Source organism: Podarcis filfolensis (assembly GCF_964270895.1).
Source record: "Podarcis filfolensis genome assembly, chromosome: 2".
NCBI classification, from domain to species: Eukaryota; Metazoa; Chordata; class Lepidosauria; order Squamata; family Lacertidae; genus Podarcis; species Podarcis filfolensis.
In genome coordinates, this window is record NC_139605.1 from 9,756,370 (window position 1) to 9,775,476 (window position 19,107).

At 46.5% G+C, this 19,107-nt stretch overlaps 3 protein-coding genes across 19 annotated transcripts in view; 2 read left to right on the top strand and 1 right to left on the bottom strand.

Moving 5' to 3' along the window:
- The window catches only part of LOC310756497 (tigger transposable element-derived protein 1-like), a 796,241-nt gene that overhangs the window by 438,186 nt on the left and 338,948 nt on the right, over positions 1-19,107 (top strand). The gene's annotated exons all lie outside the window — the stretch shown is intronic.
- Positions 1-19,107, top strand: part of LOC310757094 (uncharacterized protein) — a 508,648-nt gene that overhangs the window by 434,012 nt on the left and 55,529 nt on the right. The gene's annotated exons all lie outside the window — the stretch shown is intronic.
- Positions 398-18,261, bottom strand: LOC310756587 (zinc finger and SCAN domain-containing protein 31-like). Of its 17 annotated transcripts, none has more exons than XR_014544936.1 (7): positions 14,690-14,780; positions 9,793-10,780; positions 8,185-8,281; positions 7,439-7,521; positions 6,707-6,833; positions 4,404-5,562; positions 398-2,807 (listed from the first exon to the last, which is right to left on the bottom strand). XR_014544936.1 is itself a non-coding variant. In XM_083600906.1 (7 exons), exons 2-7 carry the CDS (start codon positions 10,531-10,533, stop codon positions 1,844-1,846), a joined length of 2,265 nt encoding a protein of 754 aa, XP_083457032.1. In that variant the 5' UTR covers positions 10,534-10,780; positions 17,913-18,261; the 3' UTR covers positions 398-1,843. The 17 variants fall into 17 exon arrangements, 15 of the variants coding, with proteins under 15 accessions (XP_083457032.1, XP_083457023.1, XP_083457029.1 ...); XM_083600906.1 differs by lacking the exon at positions 14,690-14,780 and adding an exon at positions 17,913-18,261 and having other exon boundaries at positions 398-2,775; positions 5,353-5,562; positions 7,376-7,521; positions 8,185-8,293; XM_083600897.1 differs by having other exon boundaries at positions 398-2,775; positions 5,353-5,562; positions 14,690-14,791.

Genomic DNA, 19,107 nt, shown 5'->3' on the forward strand with positions numbered 1-19,107 from the left:
TCAAGACTTCTCAAAGATTAAAAAAAAAAGTATTGTCATCTTTTTAAAGATATAGCTGTTGGCTTTTTAAACACTCCGCCATTTTATGCAAGAGACACTTCCTGTCATGGCCACCCCAGCACTCTTCTCTAGAAAGGAAAAAGGAACAGGGCCGTGAGGGCCACCTCAAAAAAATTAAAAGAAGGGGTTGCCGCCCCCCCCCAAGTTCTGTGGCGGCCACATGCATGCCGTGAAGTGAACTGATGCACGCCTGGGAACAAACAGGTCCCCCACATTCAACTGGTCCAGCGTCCACAAAATGTAAGACAATATGCCCCTGCCTCCATTTCAGAACTGGAGTCTTATTTTTCTGTAATCTCACAGTCAGCCTTTACAAAATAACAGCGCTACACTCAGAGATTATTAATTAATTAATTAATTAATTTTTATTCATTTTCAAAACCTTAACAAATGCAACAAAACGTAACTTGGGGGGTTTCCCTCCGAGAAAATAGGAGGCTTGTCAAAGGAGAAATAAAGGTCACAAAAGTGCAAACCAGAACAAGTCAAAATGGTTTTAACGCAGTAAACAACTCCATGCCTTTGAGCTGGCCTTCTCGCAAGGTCTTCTCGAGGCATCTATAGGATGAAGAGGTGTCAAACATACACAGGAGGATAATGGATCAGAGGATTTTTGGACCACAATGTTCCCCCCCCCCATTCATTTGAGTGCACAATCCCTAAACCAGTGGTTTTCAACCAGTGTGCCGTGGCACCCTGGGGTGCCTTGAATGATGGTCAGGGGTGCCATGGGCAACACTGGCCTGTGCCCCTCTTTTCTTCCCTCCCTCCCTCCTCGGATGCTCTCTCATGTCTCTGCTTCCCAGGCCCCTCCCAGGAGAGGGGAGAAAGAAGGCTGAGTCTCCCCGTCAGCTGGGAGGCAGCTGGGGGGGAGGCGGCGGACACAAGTCCCACACTGCCGTTTTGGGCAGTGCGGAGCCTGCAGGTGCCCAAGCCACCATGTCACTCCCAGGAGAGTTGCATGGCTCAGGTGCACTGCAGGTCCCGCAGTAAGTGCTGCCCCCACAGTGTGGTGGCCAGTGCACCCGCCCCCCCCCAGCTATGCCTCTGGAAACACCCCAGAAGGGAGAATTAAGCATTCAATGGCAAACTTTCAGGGGCCATAAGCTTTCTGTTCACCTGTGACACAATGTCTGGCTTTAAGACAATGTGCATAAGCTGGTTAAAGTGAAGCTATGACCGTGGGCTGATGAAAACTGGGGACGGAGGGAAGATCCTCGACCCATGCTGTGGGGCCTACGGTGTCAGCAGAGCTCTTATTGCCTCCCTGCTGCTAGATGTTCTGCTTTCAACAGCAGCTGCAGATATTCCTGCAGTGGGATATTACATGTTCTCAGTCCTGCTAAGCATTTTCTTTCCCTCTGGATTCTCTGATGTGCAACAAGCCAATGTGCCAAATCGGTGTGTTTTAAGTAGGCACAGAAAAATAAAACGAAGTCGGGATGAAATGCCTCCATGGAGAGGGTATTCCATAATGACTAGAACAGTGTGTTCCTAACCACGTCAGTCTTGCTGAATTCAATGGGGTTTATGTCCAGGATAAAGTGGGGTGAGGATTGCAGCCCAAGTTATGCGATTATAGCCACAACTACAGTATTCGGCTTATGCATGCTTCCTCACCACTGCATTTTCGTGGGTAAGCTTTTAGTTTCAGCATGCATTATGTATACTGATGGGCGGGGTATAAATAATAAAATTATTGATATTATTTATGAGTAACTGTCTTGTGACTAACACATTTGAGACTTGGAGTCTAACTGAAAGTGGACATGGTTGTTCTTTACTATGGGCTTTCAGAGAGCTTTTTGAGCTCAATCCCATTTTGAGGCCTAATGCTGGCTACTCCCAATGGAAATACAGCTACTGGTACAGGTATGGCAGGGGCCTGCACAGCGAACATGCTGCCCCGATTTGAACTCTCCCCACCCTCAGAGGACGCAGGTCTCGGGAGCGTCCTGTGAGTTCTCTGGTGTCTTTTCAACGTATCTCTCTGGGAAAAGCCCTTCCCACACTCGGGGCATTGGAACAGTTCCCCAGTATGGATGCTCTGGTGCCTAACTAAGTGCGTTCTCTGCCGGAAGCTTCTCCCACACTGAGAACATCTGTATGGTTTCTCTCCCGTATGGATTCTATGATGTCTTGCTAACTCTGCTCTGAAGGTGAAGTTTTTCCCGCACACAGAACATTCGTGGGGTTTCCTTCCTGAATTATTGTTCCGATGTCTATGTCTGAAGCGTTTCTCATCTTCGGGGCATTCGTGGGAGCTCTCTTCTGTGCGACTGTCCTGGCGTCCAACAAATTCCTCTCTCTCACATAAATTTTCCCCACATGCAGGCAATGCATTTTGTTTCTCCCCCCTAAGTATTCCCTGTAGTTTCTCAAGGCAACATACCGACTGGCTGTCTCTCGCTGATGTGGGGCACTCAAAAGGGTTCTCTGACTTATATTTTCTCCTGCAGGGCTTTCCACTGTCTGTGGCCACTGCTGAGGTTTCGCTAACAGAGACTGCAATAACTCCTGAGAGGCACTGTGTTTCTCTCTTCACCGGCTGCTTCTCCTGTTGCCCTTTGGAATTATTTTTCTCCTCAGGAATTCCAGGTGTCACAGCCAAAATATCCCGACGGAATTCTCCCGCTAACTCCCTGTGCATTTCTTTCGGCAAATTCTCTCCCAACTGGGATTTCTCCATCTTCATCCAGCACCTGTCTTGTTCACCTGAAGAGAAAGAGAGAGGAATGTTGTCCAAGCTGGTCACCTCCAACCATTCTGTCAGCCATTATCTCTCATCACGGCTTTAAAGGTACAGGTACCCCTGACTGTTGGGTCCAGTCGCAGACAACTCTGGGGTTGCACACTCATCTCACTCTATAGGCTGAGGGAGCCGGTGTTTGTCCACAGACAGCTCCGGGTCATGTGGCCAGCATGACTAAGCTGCTTCTGGCGAACCAGAGCAGCACACAGAAATGCTGTTTACCTTCCTGCCAGAGCGGTATCTACTTGCACTTGACGTGCTTTCGAACTGCTAGGTTGGCAGGAGCAGGGACCGAACAACGGAAGCTCACCCCGTCGCGGGGATTCGAACCGCCGACCTTCTGATCGGCAGGCCCTAGGCTCAGTGATTTAGACCACAGCGCCACCCATGTCCCCAGGGGCAAAAACATAAATTCCAGGAGTTTTGCTTTCTGAAGGAAACATGATACCTCTGGTTCCTCAGTAGGTTTCAGCACCCTCAGAAAAAGCAATTCCTGGGGTACACTGGGAGTAATTGAGGAAAGCAACAATGTATTATAGTTTGTTCTAAAGGCTGGTATCAAAAGCCTGTAATTTTAATTAAGTCCACAATGCCAGGTAGCAAACTTTTTAAAGGATTGCAGTCTAAACCTGTTTACTTCTTCCTAATAGCTAAAGTACTTTATTGATAAATGCTTATGTTCATAGGGGCCAGCAACAGCAGTTTGACTGGCTAAATCAGCTGTGGGGAACATTTGACCCTCCAGATGTTGCTGAACTCCCATCATCTCTGGCTATGTTCAGCAACATCTGGAGGGTCAAAGATTCCCCACACTTGGATTAACCTCCGCTCCCAAGTGTTCCGTCTAACATAGAATAGTAACTCTCTCAAATATGGCTATTTTGGCTTTTTAAAAATACAAAACCAGTTTCAACTAATCACAAAGAAGATATATTTGGGGCACTGAAGATCCTGATCACCTGCCCCCCTTCCATACTATTAGCCATATCTCCATATTATGGCTTCCCTGTTGAAGTGAGAAAGGGACAACTCAGAAACAGACTCTGGGAATTGTACATCAAGAGGTCAGTACAGACCTCTGGGCCATGAAAAGATCCACCCCAAACTCCAGTTCCCAATGCTCCTTGAGGAAAAAGCAATGACAAGTAGAACGGTTTAATCCCAAGCAGTTTGACACATGAGATATTCCACTAACTATGTCCCAGTATGCAGTTTTTAAGACTGCAGCCACTAAACGTAAAGGTAAAGGGACCCCTGATCATTAGGTCCAGTTGTGGCCGACTCTGGGGTTGCGGAGCTCATCTCACTTTATTGGCTGAGGGAGCCGGCGTACAGCTTCCGGGTCATGTGGCCAGCATGACTAAGCCACTTCTGGCGAAGCAGAGCAGTGCACGGAAACGCCGTTTGCCTTTCCGCCGGAGCGGTACCTATTTATCTACTTGCATTTGACGTGCTTTCGAACTGCTAGGTTGGCAGGAGCAGGGACCGAGCAACGGGAGCTCACCCATCGTGGGGATTTGAATCGCCAACCTTCTGATCGGCAAGCCCTAGGCTCTGTGGTTTAACCCATAGCGCCACCCGCATCCCATACTGCAGCCACTATTGACAAGATAAAAACTGGTTTCTGGAACTTCCTTCACTAGGAGAGCATGCCGCTGAGGAGCTGTGGGCAAAAATAGTTCATAGTGGCCACCCACTTGCTACTGAGAGTATCGAGAAAGTGAAATATGTGGTGATAGGATCAGATGGTAGACAATATTAAAGGTGCTCTGGTGCTTAACCAATCTTTTCTGGCTTTTCCTGCCCTTGTTGGCATTTGTAAGGTCTCTTGTGAGTGCTCTGATGAACCTGAAACAGTTACTCTCTGCTATGGGTCCTCTGATGGCCCATCAGGTGCTGTCGCCGCCTGAAGCTCTTATCGCACTCGGGACATTTGTACGGTTTCTCTCCGGTATGGATTCTCTGATGAACCTTCAAGTCCCCCCTCTGGCCGAAACATTTCCTGCAGTGAGAACATTTGTACGGTTTCTCTCTAGTGTGGACCCTCCGGTGTCTGCACAGGTTTTCTCCCTGGCTGAAGCTTTTCCCGCACTCAAGGCATCTGTAGGGCTTCTCTCCAGTATGAATCCTCTGGTGCCTTGTTAAACCTGCTCTGGAAGTGAAGCTTTTCCTACATGTGGAACATTCATGCTTCTTCCTTCCTGAAGGAACGTCCTGATGATTCTGAAGCCTGCATCTGAAACTTTGGCCACCCTCAAGACTTTCCTTGGGTTCCTCTTCTGTGCAAATATTCTGGTGGCCAACAAAAGAGTTTCTTCCCCACTCGGCAGGTGCATGTTGTTTCCCTCCTGTAAGCATCCCCTGAGGTTTACAGAAGCAACGCTTTGTTTGGCTTTCTTTGCCCCACGGAGGACGTTCGCTGGGGTCCTCCCCAGGGTGACTCACAACAAGCCCTGACTTGTCATTGTGTTTCCTCCCGTACCCAGAAAATGGAAGCTTCTCCCCCTCTATGGGCCCTGAGGAGGTCAGGATAACAACACCTGGAATAACTTCTGTGCACTCGCTGCGTTCTCCCTCTCTCTCCACTGGTTTCTTCTGTCGCCCTTTCCCCTCACATGGCTGCTCGTGAGTTTCAGACGTCAGAGGAAAATCCCACTGAGGTACTTCTGCGCATGCCCTGTGTATGTCCTCTGGCAAAGTCTCTCCCCGCTGAGGTGTTTCCCTCTTGATCCAGCATCTCTTTTGTTCACCTGAAGAGAGCAGAGAGAGGGGTTTTGTCCATGCTCTGGTCTTTTCTAGAAGCCTGCAACCTCCTTCCTCTTGTCACCGTTTGCCCTTCCGCATCATCAAAATATATCTGCTAAGCTCAAGCTTTATCTCTCTCTCTCTCTCTTCCTACCTCCAGCCAGATATCAACCCCTCTCCTTACATCCCAGGCTGTGCGGATTGTTCGCTTAACCCAGGTTGGTTTGTGGCCTCTCTAAATAAAGGGAATAAATATGGCTATTTTGTTCTATTTGTACAGAAACTGCTTCAGCTAATCCTGCACAGAAGGAATTTGGGGCACTGAGTGCTATCGGGCATGTCTCACACGATGGCTCCTGTTTTGAAGGGGCAAAAGGGACATCTCACACTCAAGTCCCGGGAATTGTGCTATCTGAAGCAAATCAAGACCTCTGGTTTCCCAAGAGTTTTCAATACCCTCAGAAAAAGCAATTCTCAGTCATTCAAGGAAAGACCTACATTGGCTCCCAGTATGTTTCCGACCACAATTCAAAGTGTTGGTGTTGACCTTTAAAGCCCTAAACGGCCTTGGCTCAGTATACCTGAAGGAACGTCTCCATCCCCATCGTTCAGCCCAGACACTGAGATCCAGCGCCAAGGGCCTTCTGGTGGTTCCCTCATTGCGAGAAGCAAAGCTACGAGGAACAAGGCAGAGGGCCTTCTTGGTAGTGGTGCCCGCCCTGTGGAACGCCCTCCCTTCAGATGTGAAGAAAATAAGCAGCTATCTTCTTTTTAAAAGACATCTGAAGGCAGCCCTGTTTAGGGAAGTTTTTAATATTTAATGCTGTACTGTTTTTAACACTTGACTGGGAGCCGCCCAGAGTGGCTGGGGAAACTCAGCCAGATGGGTAGGGTACAAATAATAAATTATTATTATTATTATTATTATTATTATTATTATTCAGCCTCTGCTAAAAAAAGCTCCAAGGAAGGAGAGCTCGCCACCTCCCGAGGGAGACTGTTCCACTGTCAAACAGATCTTACTGTTATTCCTAATGTTTTTGTATTTATGACTTATACTGCAGTACACAGAATTGGGGAAAAGGCTCTTTCTTCCTCTTTCGAATTCCAAAAACAGCAAGTTGTTAACTGGACTTGAGCGACCCTTACCAAAAGACAGGACATTTCCATTGTCCTCTGGCAAGACTTGCCAGAATATAGTCTGTTGGCCTGGCTGCTTTGGAGTCCTTTCAAACATGTGCAAAGGCACGCCAGTCTCCTTGGAATTTGGCAGTCCCTGGAAACATAAAACACCCCAACACCGCCATCAGATGCAGTTGCATAAGAAACAATGCAAATGCATAAATGATGCTAATGTCCTTTCCCCCCACAAACAAACAAACAAACAAACCCCAGACCCGTTAAATAAGAGTTTCAGCTCTCAATCCAGCTCTCAATTGAGCTTCAGCTCTCAATTCAGCTCTCAATTGTAAAAATACAAAATTAACCACTGAGGAAAAGCTACACTCTGCACCGTGACTTAGAAAAGGATGGTGAATACATACTGGGAACATAAATAGCCGTAGTCACCTATGGAGAACAAACACCAGCTGCAGGTGGATAAGGCAAGGAAGTGTCAAAAACTGGGAGTTTATTTTTTGCTTCTTAAAATGAAACCAGCATGCTATAAACAACTAACAACAACTGTTTTTGTGGACAGTTTGCTCAGTTGCTGCTGCTTCTTTAGCTGGGCTCTAAAATTAGCCCTACTAGCGCGGAAATAACCTGAGGCAGAACAAGAAGGAAATCAGAAAACTGGGGTAAAAGCGAGACTTTTACCTCCTCTACTTGCACACTGAGACCCCGGCCCTGGGAAGCAATGCTGTGGTCTCCAAAGCTCACCTCGTTCAGGACAACTTCAGCCATCTCCCGTCCTTCAGGAGGAAGCAACAAACTGGAATTACTTGAGCTTTTGATGTCGCCACCTGCAAAGGATGGAAAGGACAATTTCAGAAGGGAAACCTGGCCACCCCTTCCCTTGGAGGTTTTTAGGCAGAGGTTGGCTGGCCACCTGTCAGGGATGTTTTAGTTGAGATTCCTGGATTGCAGGGGCTGGACTAGATGACCCCTGGGTCCATTCCAACTGTACAACTCTATAACTGGATGCCAGCAGTTCACATCATGCCTAACTAGAGCATCCTACAGAGGATGTGTCCTCCAAATTCTAGTACTAGATCAAGTCACAATCAAAGGAAAATTGTCTAGAAAATCTAGAAAACCTGGGCCAGACTTTAATATGCAGTTATTTGGTACTTTGTGGTTGCTTCGCCTGAGCATACAACAAATTATTTTGGCGAGATGCTAGTTTTGGCACCTCTGAAGCGACCTTGCGCTGTTGTGTAGAATAGGGAAATTCAACGGGCGCAGTGTTTCATCACCCCGTGTGACAAACTCACCTGCCAAAATCTCATCACTAGACAGCTTAAAGGCACAAGAGACTTCTGTTACACCTAGTTGTCCAAATTATACCACTCATACAAAAGGTGCAAAACTCTTAGGTCCCCATCTCTTCCTTGGAGTAACCCCTGACTTACTTCTGAGCAGACACGGTTAGGACTGAGATGTTAGTCGCTCTTGTGAATCCTTACCTAGCAAAATGATCTTCCCATCTCTGTCTTTGTAGATCCGTCCTTGAGCAATGTCCAATGGCACCTCCTCTGCATCCACGGAATCCACGCACGCATCCTGCAACGGTTCCTGAATCAGTGAGGGTGGTCATACTCGGAACAGAGCAAAGCAACTACAAAGAGCAAGCGGTAGGCAAAAGAGACGCACTCTGCACCCCTTAATCCTATTCCATGCCAGGTTTAATTCAACTAGCAGTCGTTTGCGGGGAGCAAAGAAAGCTCATTGGCTCTCATGAGATTGTTCCAAGGCCAAGCAAGCTATATAATTGTGAATACTGCATAGGGTTGGCAAAACTGCACACACAAACACACACACACACATATCATGGCTTCTGGATCTTTAACAGCCACATGACAGGAAGAAGAAGAATCTTGAAGCGGCCCTGGAAAGGGGCTGGGATTAGCTTTGGATGCAACCCACAGATCACCTGACAGGAAGCGTTCCTACAGGTGCGGGGTCACATCCAGCGCTAGTCCTACTCCGAGGAGACACCTTGAACTTAATGAGCATAGCTGACTTCATTGGGTGGAATTCAATCACATTCAACATAGAGAAGATCTACTCAAATTAATGAACATGACTAAGGTCCACTTATTTCAGAGGCTCTGCTCTGAGTAAACCTGAGTTTACCACCCCACATGAGAGATCTGCCTGCACAAGGACTTCTGCTTGGGCAGCGGGGCTTCCCCGGCCCCCTCTGTGCCCCTCCACAATTGGTTCTGGAGCGGGGAACCCAGAACAGCACATGTGGGGTGGGAGACATGGGGCAGATCCTTCCGCCTGGCAAGCTGAAATGCTTGAGCCGATGGAAAGATCAGAAGGGAATGACAATGAAGACCTCCATGCTGTATTGCCATGCTGGGAAAAGCGACAAATGTGGCCTTTCTGTCCTGCGTTGCAACTGCTAAAGGCACAGTTGCCCGGCCAGAAAGAAAATGTGGCGAACTTGCATTTACGTTCCAGGGTCAATGTAAGGCTAACACTGCAATCCTAAACTAGAACTCTGTGGGGTTTACTTGGGCTTACAGCCCAAACCAACACTTTTTAAAATTACAAAACAAAGGTTCAGGACCTGTACTGACGGTTCAGGACCTGCTCTCAGACAGGAATGATCAATTTACTTTAATAGTGGCTGAATTTTTGAGTGCTGTCCACGTAGAAAGACTGGGCCATTATAAAGAGATTTAGTGGTTCTTAACTGATCGGTGATGCGGTAGTGTTGGATTGTATTATTTATGCAAATTGATTTTCTCTGGAGTTAAAGATCTGACTAGGAAAACCTTGTTATGTTGAGCTCTCATTTTATACAAATTGTAAACTGTGTCTGTTTGATAATGTGTGGTTTGCTATGCCTAATAACAGATATTATTATTATTATTATTATTATTATTATTAATTACAAAACAAAAATGCTATTCTTTTTTTCTCTGCCTGTCTTGGCAAAATCCCACAGGAATGTTCCCCAAATTTCCTGGCTGAAGTTATGAAAAGTTAACGCACTTTTTCAGAGGGGATACATATAAACACTTTGCACGTGCCTAAGACAGTTAAATGCATTATTCTCCCACCTGCCACTCTGCAGCCTTGGCCAAGTCTTGCTGGCTGGCCATCAGGAACTCCTCCACCAGGGCCACCGCCTGTGAACACGACTCCGGTCCTCCTGCTCGGATCCAGCTCTGCAGCTCTGGCGGGAGGCTGGCCAGGAACTGCTCCAGGACCAGCAGCTCCAGGATCTGCTCCTTGCTGCGTCTCTCTGGCTTCAGCCACCGGTGGCAGAGATCCTGCAGCTGCAGGTGGATCCTCCGGGGGTCTTCCACCTGCTGGCAGCAGAACTGCCGGAAGTGTTGGCGCTCAGCCTCCGTCCTCAGGGCGGCCCCTCGCAAGATGGCCGCCTTCACCTTCCCATAATCCTCTCTGTCTCCGGCTTCCAGGCTCTGGAAGGCCTCGTCTGCTTCCCCGCTCAGCGCAGGCAGGAGCCGGGTCGCCCACTCTCTCCTGGGCCAGTGGCAGGCTTTGGCCACTTGCTCAAAGGAGGCCAGGAAGGCACTGGTGTCTTCCCAGGGGGCAGACTCAGGTGTCTCTGGGGGGCTTCCCCCTTCTGGGTGAAGGGGCTGCAGCGTCTTCAGGAACTGCTGCCACTGGGCTTCCCATCGCTCTTGCCTCCCCTTGCCAGGTCCCCCTTTGCAGTCTTCAGACGCTCCACATCTTGACTGCTTGGTCGTATATTCAGAATAAACTGCTCTGATAGGCTTTGTTGCTGCTTCTGACCCCCCTTTAGGTTCAGTGCCTGCATATTTTTGCTCTATCATCTTCTTTCCAACTCTTGAGCTAAAAAGCTAGCGATTTTGGCTGGTTGGTTCCGGGGGGGAGGAAGATCCTTACCAGTTCTTGATATTGATGGAAACAGAGAGATGGTTAGTCCAAGGAGATCTCAGAGAGGAAGGTTCAGGTCTGATGAAATTTGCTTGGTGGCAAAAGAGCTGCAATTGGCCGAGGACCCCAGTAGTCTGAAGACCCAGGGGTCTTCCTGAGTTGAAAGGGGCGTTTCTACCTGAGCTAAAGAAACACACAAACACACACACAATGGAGTCAAGGAAAACAAAAGCCAAAAAGTGGTTAGCAATCTGGGTGGTGGGACATATTCCGTGTTAGAAATTGAGATACGAAAGCTAGGAGCTAAATGGCAGCTTACACATAGGTTATGGGCACAACAAGGGAATGTCTAGGCATTTTTTTTAATAACAAGATTACAAAGCTGAGAATGAATGAACTGCAGTGAAATATTATGTTCATTTTTCACATTGTCCAGTCCTTCCCCTGTCGTCGTCCCCGTAATATTCTTAAGAGGGTCTCTTCGGGGAGTAGATGGAAGTGGCGAGGCAGAAAAATGTCCTCCTTTCCTTCCGCTCTGTAGTTTTAATCTGAAATCTTAGGCGCAGTACTGCGCCCAGAGCTCAGAAACGGCTCACGCTAATGAAATTCCGTGTTGTATAATGCACCTAGAACAATGGGAGTTTTGAGCACGGGGCACATTCTCTAGTAAAAGTGGACTATCAACCCCCATATCAATAGAGAATCATAGACCAATGGTCAGGGGTGATGGGAACTGTGGTCCAAAAACAGCTGGAGAACCAATTTTGGGAAACGTTGCCTTAAGGGAAGTGGTTGGCTACCATGAGAATAGGATGCTGGACTACACGGGTTGCTGGCCTGATCCTGCAAGCTCTTTTCAAGTTCATCCTTAATGGGAGCATTAACAGCCAGTGTGGCTAACAGGCTAGATCTATGAACCAGGAAGTTCACTGCTCAACTTTTAACTCTGGAATAAAATGAAAAATGAGGTTTTCCGCAAGGTACTTTTCCTGTTTCAAAAGGGAGAGAGGGATAGAAAAGACACACATCTCTAAGGAGAGCATAGCAGCATATGTCAGCCCCTGCCAACCTGGTCCCCTCCATACTACAACTCCCATTGCTCCAGGGAGCATGGTCAATGGTCAGTGATTGTGGGAGTTGTAGACCAACAACATCTGGGCCACACACACCATAAATTTAAAGCACTACGATATTACTTTAAACAGCTATAGCTTCCCCCAAAGAATTCTGGGAGCTGTATTCAGAGTGGTATAACAATCAATTTCTCTTCCTAAGGAACTCTCTTCTATCCCCCCCCCTCCTGTATCGCTCCACCTTCTAGTTTCCCTGCTTTCTTTCCACCCGAAAAGCCTTCTTCAGTCTTTGAAAAGCAAAATTCTCTCACAGGGAAGAAAAAGATGGTGTGTCCGTCCCTACTGACATCTCCATCACCCTACAAAATTAGAGCAACAAAGCCCTCACAAATGATCCTTCTCATTAGTCCCACCAGGCTAAGATTGACAGAGCAGCATTTGGAAATGATATAATATAGCTGAGGAAGGTTATCCCCACATTTCAGACCAAGATGAAGACTAGCAGCTTAAGAACGCTTTTAATGTATTTGGGGGATTTCATCGACATATTGCAATTTGAGGCGGCTGAGGAACAACCCTGCTATGTAATGCAGCAATATTATTCCCACATTTCCAGTTCGCAAGGAGGGGCTGAGGCCCAGACCGATTTGTAAACAACCTTGCAGTGTAGTCTGGTGTTAAATTCACATTGCAGATACAGTGGTACCTCGGGTTAAGTACTTAATTCGTTCCAGAGGTCCGTACTTAACCTGAAACTGTTCTTAACCTGAAGTACCACTTTAGCTAATGAGGCCTCCTGCTGCCGTCGTGCTGCCAGAGCACGATTTCTGTTCTCATCCTGAAACAAAGTTCTTAACCTGAAGCACTATTTCTGGGTTAGCGGAGTCTGTAACCTGAAGTGTATGTAACACAAGGTACCACTGTACTGGAGAGCAGAGGGCAGGGTGCTGAGCTGAGCAAGATATGGTTACACATGCTAGTCTCCTTGGGCAAGTGCTGAAATTTCCTGCACATAATCCTGCAATCCAGGGACGCGGGGTGGCACTGTGGGTTAAACCACAGAGCCTAGGACTTGCCAATCAGAAGGTTGGTGGTTCAAATCCCTGCGACGGGGTGAGCTCCCGTTGCTTGGTCTCTGCTCCTGTCAACCTAGCATTTTGAAAGCACATCAAAGTGCAAGTAGATAAATAGGTACCGCTCCGGCGGGAAGGTAAACGGCGTTTCCGTGCGCTGCTCTGCTTCGCCAGAAGCGGCTTAGTCATGCTGGCCACATGACCTGGAAGCTGGACGCCGGCTCCCCTGGCCAATAAAGCGAGATGAGCGCCGCAACCCCAGAGTCGGTCACGACTGGACCTAATGGTCAGGGGTCCCTTTACCTTTACCTAATCCTGCAACCCAGTCCAGAATCCTGGGAGTTGTAGTTCACTCTCAGCACGCAGCTCCAATTCCCAGCATTAATAATAATAATAATAATAATAATAATAATTTTATTATTTATACCCTACCCATCTGGTTGGGTTTCCCCAGCCACCCTGGGCAGCTCACAGCAAATATCAGAACATACTAAAACATCAAACATCAAAAATGTCCTGATACAGAGCTGCCTTCAGGTATCTTCTAAAAGTCAGATAGTGTCGTACCTTGGTTGTTGAACGGAATCCGTTCCGGAAGTCCATTCGACTTCCGAAAATGTTCGAAAACCAAGGTGCAGCTTCCGATTGGCTGCAGGAGCTTCCTGCACTCAATCAGAAGCGGCGTTGGACATTTGGGTTCCAAAAAAGGTTCACAAACCGGAACACTCACTTCCGGGTTTGCAGCATTCGGGAGCCAAAACGTTTGAGTCAGCAAGGCGTTTGAGATCCAAGGTACAACTGTAGTTGTTTATTTCTTTAACATCTGATGGGAGGGCGCCACTACCAAGAGGGCCCTCTGCCCGGTTCCCTATAACTTCGATTCTCGCAGTGAGGGAACCACCAGAAGACCCTTGGAGGAGGACCTCAGTGTCCGGGCTGATCAACGGGGGTAGAGATGCTCCTTCCGGTATACAGGGCCAAAGCCATTTAGGTCAGCACCAACACTTTGAATTGTGTTTAGAAACGTACTGGGAACCAATGCAGGCCTTTCAGGACCTGTGTTATATGGTCTCGGCGGCCACTCCCAGTCACCAGTCTAGCTGTCGCATTCTGGATTAGTTGTAGTTTCCTGGTCACCTTCAAAGGTAGCCCCACATAGAGCGCATTGCATTCTGAGAGGAGCAGCAGCAGCAGAGAGCAGTTTGCAGGAACATGATAATAAAAATCTGGCGTTAATATCCCACCATTGCATATGGGGGGGGGGCTAATCTGAACAACAGCGGCTTTTAATTATAGGCTTCTCCCATAATCTCGGGTCAAGGGCAGGCTGAGAGTAACTGGCAACAACATGGGGGACCTGTGTTCAAATTCCTCCACTCGGCCAGGAAGCTCACCAATCACTGCCTGCGCTCAACCTAATCTGTGTTTTTATATGGTAAACCGCCCTGTGATCCTCGGATGGAGGGAGGCATACTAATAACGACCTACCTCTTGGGGTTGTTGTTGTTGTGGGGGCCAAACGAGGAGGTGGGTGGGGGACGTGCGCGCCACCTTGAGCTTCTGAGAGAGAAGAGGTGGGGCGGGGCTGCAGCAAAGAAACCCTGCGACCTATTTGTTATTATTGCTTCCCATACTACATACGCGGAGAACTGAGGCGGGGCGACTTAAAGGGGGGCAGCCGGCGGCCACGTGGCACGTGGGGCTTCTGCGATTAACCGCGGGGCTTCGCACGCGCACCTTTGCACAGTCCCGGAAGCGACAAGGAGACACGTGTTTTTGTGTGTATGTGTGTGTGAGAGAGCGCGCGCGCGCCTGGTGCAACTCACTTCTCCAATCGATCTGCTTTGCTGCTGCTGCTGCTGCTGTTGCGCCTATGACGCTTCCCCGGACCCCAAAATCTTCCTTCCCCGCTGCCAGCCCCTCTTTTCCTCCACCCTCACCCCTACCTAAAACGCTCCCTTCGCCTCTTCTTCCTCCTCCTCGGTGTTTTAATGGCGGAGCTGAAGAGGCAGAAAGACGCTCCTCCGACCGCCCCCTGTTGAAGGACTGGGTGGCTACAGGAGAAATATTTCTTTAAAAAACGAAAAAACAGACGGATGTCCCTATGCATATTTGCTTATTCCCTGCATCTAAATATGCACATTTGCTTATTCGTTGTATTGCTGCGTTTTATACTGTAAAGCGCCCTGTTCTCCTCGGGTGAAGGGCGGCGTTAGGGATTTAATAAACAACGACAACAATAATAATTGCCCAGCTTTTTCAGGAGCTCAAGGCGGCGCTCTTGGTTCTCTTACCCCGGCTTCGTTTAATCCCCAACAACAACCCTGTGTGTCAGGTTAGACACAGGAGTAGTTGGCCCAATGCCACCCAATGAGCTTTATGGTTGTGTTGGGATTTGAACCCGGGTCTCCCAGGTCTGACCACTGTACCACCTTGGACTAGGAGGCAAGTATTGTTGAATCCAGGGTTGTAGTGAGTGAACCTGAGCAGGATCTGGCAGTCCAGGAGTAAAGACACATTAACCTTTAGAGGACCTAAGAACTGAAAATATTGGTATGTGTGTGGGGGGGTTGGACTAGATGCCCCTTGGGGATCCCTACTATGATAGAACGTCCCCCCACCCCACTTAGGTGGGGATTCATTCACTCATTCATAATTTTATTTCTATTTTTTTTAATGATATTAAGATTTCAAAAAAAAGTTACAAAAGTAATAAGAAAATAAAAAAAGAAAACAAAAAATACAAAATACAGAAAAGAAAAAAAAGACAATTAAAAATAAATCCATCTTTCCATGTCTTGCCTTTCATTTACTTGTTTCCCTGACCTCCTCACACCTCCCTTTTTTGTATTCCATTTCGAATGGTTAATTCAGCAAATCCTTTCCCTCTTTGTTTTTATCTTAATTCTTTATCTTGACATATTATAACTTTATATTTTCATCTATTAACAATCCCTTTTTACATATTCCTTTTTAACATTGTTGCTAAAACCGCTTCTTTCATTCCGACATCATTTTAACATTCATTAATTTTACAATGTTTCTGTAGATAATCTTTAAATTTCTTCCAGTCTTCTTCCACCGACTCTTCTCCCTGGTCTCGGATTCTGCCAGCCATTTCTGCCAGTTCCATGTAGTCTATCACTTTCATCTGCCATTCTTCCAGGGTGGGTAGATCTTGTGTCTTCCAATATTTTGCAATGAGTATTCTTGCTGCTGTTGTAGCGTACATAAAGAAAGTTCTATCCTTCTTTGGCACCAATTGGCCGACCATGCCCAGGAGAAAGGCCTCTGGTTTCTTCAAGAAGGTATATTTAAATACCTTTTTCATTTCATTATATATCATCTCCCAGAAAGCCTTGATCCTTGGGCACATCCACCAAAGGTGAAAGAATGTACCTTCATTTTCTTTACATTTCCAACATTTGTTATCAGGCAAATGGTAGATTTTTGCAAGCTTGACTGGTGTCATGTACCACCTGTATATCATTTTCATAATATTCTCTCTTAAGGCATTACATGCCGTGAATTTCATACCTGTGGTCCACAACTGTTCCCAGTCAGCAAACATAATGTTATGACCAATATCTTGTGCCCATTTAATCATAGCAGATTTAACCGTTTCATCCTGAGTATTCCATTTCAACAGCAAGTTATACATTCTTGATAGTATCTTAGTTTTGGGGTCTAACAGTTCTGTTTCCAATTTTGATTTTTCCACCTGGAAGCCAATTTTTTTATCCAGATTGTAAGCCTCCCTTATTTGATAATAATGAAGCCAGTCTCGCACTTTATCTTTTAGTTTCTCAAAACTCTGCAATTTCAATTTGTCTCCTTGTTCCAAAATCTCCCAATATTTCGGCCATTTGGCCTCCATATTGAGCTTTTTCTGAACCTTCGCTTCCATCGGTGATAACCACCTTGGGGTTTTGTTTTCAAGTAAGTCTTTATATCTTGTCCAGACATTAAACAATGCTTTCCTGACAATATGGTTTTTAAATGCTTTGTGTGCTTTAACCTTGTCGTACCACAAATATGCATGCCACCCAAAAACATTATTAAAGCCTTCTAAATCCAAAATGTCTGTGTTCTCAAGAAGCAGCCATTCTTTCAGCCAGCAAATAATTTTATTTCTATGCCGCCTTTTCATCGTTAAAACTATGCTCAAGGCGGCTTGCAATACGGAAAAAAGCGTACGTAATTACAAACGTAACAGAAAAAGTCATAACAATTTCCACAAAAATCCAAAAATATGTCAAACATAAAGGTACAAAAAAAATATTATCAATAGAATATTATCAACAGAAACAACAACTCTCTCAACAAAACCTCAGAAAGTAATAAAAAGAGAACAGGACCTAATGGTCACAAACCCCATAAACACAGCAACATGTCGGGCCTACAACTTCGCAAAGTCTGAGGCTATGTGCTTCAACACGCCCCCTCACACCCAATATCATAATGCAAACTTCACAGAAATGCAGAAATGTAAATCAGGCAAAGTTCAGAACTCAGGTTTCTGTAGACAAGCCTATCACTCAGATTTTAACAATGCAAGCTAATCATTTTCCTGGGCTTGCCAGAGCATCTTGCTGAAATGCTGAATAGACAGGTACTGAATCAATTGACTAAGGATGGGTCCCATTCCTACCAAAGATTTTTATGTATTAGCAGGGCTTGAGACATTTGCAAATGTAAAGACTGCTGGCTGTGAAGGATTGATTTTAGCAAGAACTTCCTTCTGAATGTTTGGAAGGGGCTCTTCAACTGGAGGCTAAAGTTGGTCTTGCTTTTGCTCTGTGAACTGTCCGATACACTCAAAGATGCTTGTGGTTTTGCGGGTCGGTGGCCGGCTGGGAAATTGCCTGTTTCTGTGTCACCATTTCCTCATGAAAATCAATACAATACATTTTTTAAAAAAGGAAAGCTTGGGGTGAACAAAAGGCTAACAGGGAGACGTAAAGGAACTGGCAGTGTTACAGGTTCCACGTAATACTTGTTCGGCATTTGTAAGAAATCAATCTTTTAGAGCGGCGGAAACTCCCTGCCTGTTGTTGACATCATCCAGGTGCCTTCACTGTACGTTTCGGCTCCTGCTAAAAACATTTAGGCCTTAAATGGCTCAGGACCACAATACCTCAAGGACCGCCCTTTTCCATATGAACCTACCTGGAGCCTGCAATCATCATCTGAGGCCCTCCTTCATGTGCCTCCTCCATGAAAGCTCTGGAGGGTGGCAATACAAGAACGGGTCTTTTCTGTGGTGGCTCCCCGTTTGTGGAATGTTCTCCCCAGGGAGGTTCAGCTGGCACCTTCATTATACACCTTTAGATGCCAGGTAAAAACATTCTTCTTTAACCAGGCCTTTGGCTGATTGACATTCAATGCCCTTTTAAAATGGGAAGACGGGATGGGGGTTAATTGGGTAGTTTTTGTTTTGTATTTTGTTATTTTATATTGTGGTTTTATGTTGTAACCGTCCTGAGACCTGTGGGTATAGGGCGGTATACAAGTTTAATAAAAGCCTGCGAGCTTTTATATTTGTGTGTATGTGCGCGCGCTAGGCTCTTTGCCTTAGTCCTTTTCTAATTCAGCAAGGATTCAGTTGATTGAAAAGTCCTCCAGCTTCTTGGTGAGATAATGGCCCCCTAAGTATGGGACATTAAGGTAACAACAACAACAAAAACACCAACACCTTTATTGTCAATGTACAACCTGTGTACAACAAAATTAACAAAGGAAGTGGCTTTGTGACGGGGCAAATGGGTGTGTCCATCAGCTGGTAGTTAGGACAAAATCCAGGGCTGAGTCCTGTGTGTCTGTGTGAGAGGGACAACGCTCTAGAGGCAGGCTGAAAGTAGAAGGGGGAGAGGGGGCCATGCCTGACTTCTGCTGGAATCCAAGGCTATGGGGGAAGCAAGACTTTCTTAAGAGTGTTAATGCTGTGAGCCCCTCCATCATGGGCTCAGGTTGTCTATATGTGTAAATAAACCATCTATCCTAAAGACACCACTCTGCTGTGTCTTATCCGGAGGTTTGAGGCTAGAAAGGCCATTGTACAAAATTTGCATTCATTGCTCCACCCACTTTTACCTCTGGCCCCGCCTACCACCAGTATCTCCTAAGGTCTTTTTCTTTAGGACAGGTGCATAACTTTCACTTCAATTATATATTAAATTATTTTCACATGTATGACTTCTTTTAGCTAGGCCCCGTAAGCACTGAGTACTTAAAGCAGTATTATACCACTTTAAGCAGTCATGGTTTTCCCCAAAGGAACCTGGGAGCTGTAGTTCGTTAAGGATGCTGAGAGTTGCTAGGAAACCTCTATTGCCCTCATGAAGCTATGATTCACAAGAGTTCC